This window comes from Cicer arietinum, chromosome 5 (genome assembly GCF_000331145.2).
Source record: "Cicer arietinum cultivar CDC Frontier isolate Library 1 chromosome 5, Cicar.CDCFrontier_v2.0, whole genome shotgun sequence".
In the NCBI taxonomy this organism is placed as follows: domain Eukaryota; kingdom Viridiplantae; phylum Streptophyta; class Magnoliopsida; order Fabales; family Fabaceae; genus Cicer; species Cicer arietinum.
In genome coordinates, this window is record NC_021164.2 from 14,197,641 (window position 1) to 14,206,933 (window position 9,293).

At 28.5% G+C, this 9,293-nt stretch overlaps 1 protein-coding gene across 5 annotated transcripts; it reads right to left on the reverse strand.

Annotated features, from left to right (window-relative positions):
- Positions 1 to 3,057: 3,057 nt before the first annotated feature.
- On the reverse strand, positions 3,058 to 9,047 carry LOC101489931 (uncharacterized). 5 transcript variants are annotated; one of them, XM_012720153.3, is made up of 8 exons: positions 8,834 to 9,039; positions 8,321 to 8,673; positions 7,440 to 7,538; positions 7,148 to 7,235; positions 5,664 to 5,760; positions 5,244 to 5,356; positions 5,041 to 5,147; positions 3,058 to 4,509 (listed from the first exon to the last, which is right to left on the reverse strand). In XM_012720153.3, the coding sequence occupies exons 3-8, from the start codon at positions 7,505 to 7,507 to the stop codon at positions 4,443 to 4,445; spliced, it is 540 nt and encodes a 179-aa protein (XP_012575607.2). In that variant the 5' UTR covers positions 7,508 to 7,538; positions 8,321 to 8,673; positions 8,834 to 9,039; the 3' UTR covers positions 3,058 to 4,442. The 5 variants fall into 5 exon arrangements, 4 of the variants coding, with proteins under 4 accessions (XP_012575607.2, XP_073224382.1, XP_027186516.1 ...); XM_073368281.1 differs by having other exon boundaries at positions 7,393 to 7,538; XM_027330715.2 differs by having other exon boundaries at positions 7,148 to 7,322; positions 8,834 to 9,037.
- Between the last annotated feature and the right edge of the window lie 246 nt (positions 9,048 to 9,293).

Here is a 9,293-nt window from a genome sequence, read left to right on the forward strand (position 1 = left end):
ATTGTGTAATGATCCGAACAATTGCAAATTGAGAAATATTTACTTGGACACAATTCTAAATAAATAAATGTATTTTAAATATTGCAATTGTAATGATCCGAACAAGTGTTTTTATTTAAATATTTTTCATATAGTTTTTCACTTAACTAACTATGATTTCATAATTTTTTCAAAATTTGTTATAATTATAAGTTTTTCCTTTTAATTTATAGTTATGCGAATTTAAAACTTGTTCTTGCAAATTAGTTAAAGACGTCATAGCGTTGACTAAAGTGTTTGAAGGAAAAAAAAAAGTTTCTAAATTAAAAGGAACAATGACAACATATTGATAATAGGTTAAAAAGTTAGTACATATTTTATCTTCTTATTATGATCTCTCTTCTTTGGGGAAGGATGCAATCAAACAAGAATCAATTAATGCAATAACACTCATCCAAAAACATGGGAAGCAAGAAGCCAAAATTTAGCATTTTATCTTATAAGGTCCAAACAAGATCAAGCAATGCCAACCCATATAGAGATATCTGGTCGGTTAGTCGGATATGTGGGACTAAATGCACGAGAGGCACTAGACATATGTATAAAAATTATATGCTAACTTTTATATACTAATTATTAGCTAGGGAACGTGGTGTGACCACTAAATTGTGAAATGTAACACCCGAGTCATCATATATATATATATATATATATTATCCCTCATGGGGATCGGTTGACAAATTGATGTATAGTAAAATCAAACGATATTCACTAATTTAATCTCCACAACCAAATTTCTACATCTTCCTTTGATAAGCTCTTAATTAATTGGTTAAGAAATTTATTGAATTTATTATAAAACTAATCAAAACTAGAGCTATATATAATTAAAGAGTTGAGATGAAGAAGAAAGAGAGAAGAGAGAAAAAGATAGACTTTGTATTATATTTTCCAAAAGCGTAAATTTTACAATATAAGATAGATCTTATTTATAGGACAATTTATAAGCACATGTCTAAATAAATATTAGGATTAAATGTTAAGAACAATTATTGGAAATGATGACAATATTAATACGAGATTGTTGTAAATGATGTTGATATTAGTGAAAGCTAATTGGTGGAAATTAAAAAATAAATAAATAAATAAGGAAGTTACACGTATAAGGGACACACAATGTTTATAAGGTGGAGATATGACAATTGAGATGTGCCCCAAGGGTACCACAATTTTGATAAAGAAACTTATTATGTTGATTAAGTAGCCTCTTCAAGTGTATGAATTGTATGTCTCACAAAAATAATATCCTTAATGGAGTTTCATATAATCACCATTATCAAGTGAGTCACACAAATTCAAACATCTTTCATGTAAATTGATCTTTCGTAACTACTAAGCTTAATCCAGTATGAAAAAGTTATTGAATTTACTTCATTTGAATATGTCTCTTCAAAATCAATGATACACTTGTATATATGTATTTCATCATTGTCATTTTCTTTTAGTTTCATGTCTTTAAGTGTGAGAACCACAAGTCCAAAAATCTTTTACTTTGCAAAACAAGTGTAATTCCACTTTAATTTTGTCTTTGTCTATAATCTTTAATAGACTTTAATTCATAATCCTTATTATCATTTGTCACATATAACACTAAATTGTAATGCAAAAATATTATCAACATTGACCTATTTTTGGTTCCATCATATTAGATTCATGAGATGACTTATTGGGATCTCTATATTTTCACAAATTCCAGCTACATGATCAGATATTCTGGAACTAAAATCAATTATGTCAACTTACTCTTTTGAAATCTTCATTGTTTGAGGATTTTTATGTTTGGAATTGACAAATATACCACACTACATCCATAGATGATACTCATTTGCAATTATACATTGTCCAGCAAAGACTTAAATTTTGATTCGAGCGATGTAGCTGATAATTGATTTTTTTTCTTCTAAACTTTGTAAATGAGTTTTCTTTTGAACATTTAGTTCACATCAATTTGTACGAGGATCAAAATGATATAACAGTATATTTCAATAATTATTTTCAACTGTTGATTGCCTCTTCCTAATATTGAGAATATTAATCAATCGAATGATAGTCAACAAGCTTATTTGTAAGCAAGTCTCCAATTTCTTACCTCAATATACTCTAATATAAATGGAGATTACACATCCAATATTCTTTTACGACTCATCTTAGTGCATTATATTGAAGCAATTAGAACATACACAACACAATCAAAAAATATCTTAGATGGAAAATATTAGGTTATTAACCTAAAATTGATTGTAAATTAAAGGGGAAGACTATACTAATTTGTTGGCTTAATGCGAATAAATATCTCAACATACTTAATTGCATGTTCCAAAAGTATAATTTAGAAGTTATGATTTCATAAGTTTTTTTGTGAATTATGAAGCTCATATAGCAAAGACTCTAAAAATTGTCCTATATGGACAAGTAAGATCAATTGTGCAAACAAGTAAGATCAATTGTGCACTCTGATTATTTTAATGTTATCAATTATGAAAAACTAATTTTTTTAGAACTCGAGAAAATAATGATTACTACATGGTCCCAAAGCACCATATATTAGTACAATCAAATGTTAATGTATCCTGCTAATTATTAATTTGTTGTTAATTTATTAGACATGTGAACTTCTTTGGAACATGATGAAATATATATTTTGTTACCTTATAGATGGTTTAATTTTAAATTTTTAGTTCTTCAAGAACTATATCTCTAATTATCAAGAAAGTAATTATTTGAGAAATCCTTCATAGAAGCTTTTAATGTTAAATTATTCAGGAATTTAACAAGAATAAATAAAGAAATATATGATAATCATAAAAAGCGAAAGAAATTTCTCAAAAAAAAAAAAATCTGACATGAAAAAACAATATGGAAACAAATATAGTAACACGATTAGAAAGAAGTATTCTTATAATATAACTTTTTTAAAAAAAAGTCATCATCGTATTGTAGAGAATCGTGTTGATAACGTACTATGAAATTAATCAACACTAGAACAAAATATTTAAAGAGTTGAGATGAAGAAGAAAGAGAAAAAAAAGATAAACTTTGTATTATATTCTTCATAAGTGTAAATTTTACATTGCAAGATAGGTCCTATTTATAGAACACAAGTGTTGTAAATTACAAGCACATGAGTAGCCTAAATTAATATTATGAGTAAATGACATAACAATGAGAAAAACCATTTTTACTCATAAGAGTTAAGGAATACAGACAGACTTAAAGTAAAATGAACATCCACATTCATCTTTTAATATTATTCATAATAAAATTAACTTTCTTTTTTAATAGAAAAAGTATCTCATTTGGTTCCTTCAACCGTCTCATCATTTAATATTATGTACCACTTCAAACTCAAATATAAGTAAATGAAAAAAAAAATTATGATTTAAAATATAAATAAAATCAAATTATTTTCACCCTATTATTTTTTACAGTAATTTCACTCTATTTAATTTTATTATTCTCAAGATACCCTACAATAAAAAAAAATCTTACAAAAATTTAATGAAAGACAAGGTAGTTTGATAATGTAATTATTATTTTTATACATATAAATAAACTAAATAAGGTTAACTATTTTTTTTCTACTATTATATAAATGATTTTAGGGTTATGCTGACAAGAGGGCACTTGTTAAAGAACAAAAAAGTAAGCAATTTTTTTTTTAAGATAAAACACATCACTTGTTAAAATTTTGTTAGAATTTATTAACTTAACTTATGAAAAATAAACACTTTTACTACAAAAAAATTGACCTATCGTGACACCCAAAATGTTTCACTAAAAGTTAAAAACTGTAGGTAAAAGTCAATAATACTTTGAGTGACAATCAAATCTAATGTCAACTTTAAGGGGCGTCTTGCTACACTTTGAATACTGTCACTACATGTTCCAAGGATTGTCACTATATGTTTTTTATTTCTACCTACAATAATGATGGTCACTAAAACCTAGATAAATATAAATAAAGAATTAGTCTATTTCTACAGTATTATCTGTCACTAAAACTTAGAAAAATATACAAAAATATTAATCTATTCTTATTCCTACGGTATGTCTGTCACTAAAACTTATTATTATTTATTAAATTAAATTTATTTTATTTTATCTCCCTACTAATTGTAATTCTAAACTATTATTATTAGTAAATTAAATTTAAATTTCTAATTTATTTTTATTAATTAATGTCATTGAAACATACAATAAAATATAATTTAATTTTACTAATTCTATTAAAACATACAATAAATAGTTATTTTGCTCTAAAAGATTCAATAAATTTTCAAAAGAAACTAGAATGAGTTCCTTAACATTTATTGTGATAAACTGCAAACTAATTTCATAGAGAACAATAATCATCTGAAATTTTCATATCACTACTGCCTTTAGAGCATCTTTGCCTTGAAACTCTATAATTTATCATATCCTTGATAGTTGATACATAAGTGTTCTTCCATTAATCCAGATGCAATTGACCTTGTTTTTTGAAAATTTTAAACAATTCTCAGGAGTGTTTACCATCATTTCTTAATAAGAAACACAAAATTAAATTTTCCTTACAAGAAGAAACTTATGTATCGAATCAAATATTAGAAAAGCATTAAATTACAAATAAAGGACTTGTTTTGTTGTTGAGGAAAACAGAGGACATTCTTATATAATTGAGAGTACACTTCCTTATTTTATTGCTAAACTTCCTTCATGAATAACTAAATAATACTATAATAGAACTCATTATCAATTTAACTTACAAACAAACTAATTTAAAATTATACTATTCTGCAAAATAATTGATCAATGACATGCTTATTTGTAGCTGCATTGGAAGCATAGGTCATAGGGAAAAGAACCAGCATTCATATAAGAAACAACCTCTTCAAGTCAAAACATATTTCCAGAACACAAATAAAAAAGCATAAGTATCAAAAGTTACTTTGATCCATACTAATTTCATGCATGTGGCAAACAAGTAGGACCTAGAACTTAACAAAAGAAAATGGTTTGTACCTGATGGTAGCACCTCCCTTGCCAATTATTCCGCCACAAGAACCATTAGGAACAATGAGTCTCACTTTTGTTTTTGGCTCAACGTCATTGTCATCCTCGCTATGAAGCTAATATTAAAAGGAAAATTAAGCTCAGAAGCAAGCAATGGGAGACATCTTTTATTTCAGTAACTAAATAAATCAATATCACGGGTCAGTGATTACCTCAGTGAGCAACTTCGAAAGAATAAGCTCTACAGCTCTTAGTATTTCATTGATTGCACCAGATACCATGATAATCCTATCAGTAGGTGAAGTAGTGCGCTGCTTTCTTGGTCCTTCCAGAGAAACAGAAAAACAGAAAAATAAAAGGTATATAATCTTGCAAGCCATCAAAACCCATCAAGAGTAATCTCAACACCGGAGGATTAACAGTTAGATATAACAACTAATGAGCTCCCATCTTAATAATCATGCATTCCTCATATACTTGAAATCAATGGAGGAATGATATAATGAAACCACTCAAGTTCCAACAAAGAAAGTACTAGCCGATAACGACGGACGAATTCCAATTTGTTTTGGTACTCATAATAACTAATGAATGGAAGAAAGCTTAAAACAAATCAGTATAAAATGTATTACCAACCAAGACAAGCAAAACCAGCAACTGATGAAGCCAATTCAGCTGCAGTGGGGAAGTTGTTGGAGGGACGTTCTTCAGTGTACACTGCAGCTTGGCCTAATGCAAGTAAGAGAGTTTGCTCAGCATATCCAATTTGCAACTTTAAGGAATATATAGCACAATAATTAATCATTTCACTAAGTATGTTATCATAATCACTCCAAATAACTTCACTAATGAAACATTATCATTTCCAATGAAAATAAAATAACCTAATCTCAACAATCAAACATCTAATGCAATGAGATAACGCAACATCGCTTATAACGGTACATGAAGGAGTGACGATTTGAGACTTGATCTGTTTTTCTTCAATTTACTGTTTAAGTAATCCAGTTTCGCATCAGTCTCACATCTTTTAATGATGTTAATTTTGAAGCTGTTGTTTCTATTACAAGAATAGTGAGGTTCTTGTATACACAAGGAGTGCAATTGAAGAACTGGATCTGGGAACACTGACACCACACCATCTTTGTCTGTTTACAAAATCATGTAGCCTTAATAGATATCTTAAAGGAGACAGTACAAATACTTCCACAACATTATTTAATTTCCTTAATTCAATTCTCTTACAATATAAAAACGTTCAGCTGAGTTAATTGGTTTACTTAATTGTCTATGAAGTGTCAGTTTAATGTACTAAAAGCTTAATGATCATTAATATAATTATTATTATTAATAATTTCCGTTTCTCAATTTTTTTTTAAATTTAATTTGGTTCATACTTACAATTGTTAGAAAAAGCTTCAAGGTTTAAAGAATACCGGACAAAGCAGAAGCTTCAGTGTGTGTAAGCATTGCAGATAATCCTCTCACTTTCTTCACTGCAAAAATTAATTAAGTTCAATTAATTTAAATATTGATTAATATGATTTATGGATAAAAATGATTGGTGTAAAGTATGATGACGGTGTTAAATTATTCTTTCAGAACTGAAGCTTGCATTGAATGAATTTTGAATGAACTTGTCACATATTTCAAGAAGCCTTCTGGTATTTACAAATATGAAATATCCAAATGAATTTTTAGCAAGCCAGATTCACAACATCATATTTAAGGGAGGTAGACTACTAAAGAATTCTACATTTTATTTCTATTTCTATTATAATTTCAAATTATGATAATAACTACGAAATATGAAACTAATCTTAAAAGATAATGTAAGATACTCTAAGATAAGAAATTAATCCTAATACAATAGATAATATAAGATGATTTGCAATAATACTAAGATATTATAAGGTATTTTTATATCTGCTAATACTTCCTTAAACTTTAAAATATTGTTTAATAAGATTTTAGCTTATTCCAATTACCTTTTGAAATAGATAGATGATATAAAATAGAGTAACTGGTTCCACACAAAGTACAATAAAAGGCAAAATACACATAAAAACTTACAGGATAGGACCAAAATAAATCAAACTGTCTATCGAAACTGCACCTGATCCCTTAGTTGATCAAGTACTGTGCTCCCAATTAATCCTGGTCCAATAATGCCCATTGCTATGGTGGTTCTTGAAAGATAAAATCTGGAATGGACAGTCCGTAAAGCTTTTATACAATCCTCTCGCTTAACAACAAAAGTAATATTATATAGCTTGGACATTTATATTTGCCTGTTTAATAACAAGTTTGATCATAAACAAGTTCAACGAAATAACAAAATATACAACAACAAAAACTAACCTAAGCAATATCTTGTCATACTAATAAGATGAACATAATTTCCAAACCTTAGCCAATGCATTGAAAAGGGTGGCACTAACTCCAGGAGTGCTGGCCATTTTCTGGCCAACTGCATCCAAAATGCTACAATTTGGGATAACCGCAACCTGAGAGGTTCTACATAAATTAGAATGTAATAAATGTAAAAAAATAGCTTAACAAACATCAAATTTCAATAGCATTCGATTACATATACCAATTTAGTAAAAACATTGCAGAATGTAATAAAGTGAACAAAACTAATAAAATATGTTATGAAAAATAAACTAAAATCATATTATGATAGAGATAAAATTCACAAAAGGATTATTAGAGCACAATTGAAATTTGTTCTTCACTTGCCATTATTAGAGACAAGTTAGAGGGCTAGAGGAGAATCACTGATTGAACCAACAGGACAAAGTGGAAGAGAATCACTGATTAAAACTCCAATCACAAATCTCAACCCTCCCATATTTTAGTTCCATCAAGCATCACTAATGAACCAAAAAGAGACTTAAGGGTTTGTTTGGATTGGGTTATTTGAACTTTATCTACTGAGATAAACACTTAAAAGACTATTTGAGAGAGCTTATGAAAATAAGCTATATAGTTCAACTTTATTTTATCTTTTGTTACATAAATAGTATATACATAAGCACTTATATGATATGCATTTAAACTATTAAGTACTTGGCTAAAATGTTTATCCAAAAAGGGACTTATAATCAAAATCATAAGTATAGAACTTGCAATCTTCCTAAATAAGCATCTAATTCCAACAAAATCATAAAAAAAACCAATACTAAACCATCCCTTCAAAAACAAATAACACATCCTCCAAATTAAACCCTAAACCCACAATTCAAAAAGTTTCTCATAAATTCCACAAATTAAGAAACACACATACCTTATTATGCATCAAAATAGCACAACCAGGCTCCAACTGATCCTTATACTCAGGTCCAACTGACGAAGAAACAATAGCATGATTCTCATCAATAAGTTCTTCAAGTTACCGACACTCATAGGCGAACCTCTTAAATCATCAACCTTAGATCTATCTTCTTCAGCCTTTTCCTCTTGAGGTTTTAGCCGCTCTTGATAAGCAACAAACTCTTCCTCCATTAACAGATAATCCTTCACGCGCTCTAGAAGGTTTCATTTCTTATTTGTTTCAGTTACCCAAGAAGGATTAAACTACCAGAGTTAGGGATTTTCAAGTTCTTAACAGTGAAATGAGATGTTAGGAATTTCAATGAGCTGTGCAAAAAAGAAAAGAGAGAACGAGTTAGGGTTTGCAAATCAACTAATAAACGTTCATTTACCAACAAATAATCATGAAAATAGAACAAATTAGAGAGAGCAAACTACATAACGAACGAGAGTGAAACAGAGGGCAAACGAGAGAGAACGAGAGAACCTGTGAAGGAGACGTTGAAGTGGCCGCCAGAGAGCTCTGAGCGGCGGCCGGAGAGCTCTGAGCGGCGGCGGCAAACTGGTTTGTTGTATGGGTGTTGTAGCAAGTGGAAAAAGAAGGGTTTCCAACGGAAGAGTGAGAACGATCCAGACTCGTTTAGTTTTTTTAATAAGAAAGTAATAATGAACTTTTCTTTTCACTTTATCTAATTTGCACTAAAAATTAGATAAATAAGAATAAGTGACACTCTGTAGTTAAAAGTAATTATAGTAATAAATAAAGAAATATCACTATAAATTTAGTGTCATAATAGATCTTTTTTCTTAGAGTGTTTTTAAAATTTAAAGACATTTAATGCATAACTTTCAAAAATATATATATCTCTTAACAAGTATCATTCGAACACTCATTAGCATTTTTCTTTGTTAAATTATTATTATATATAAATACTAATAAAAAACAA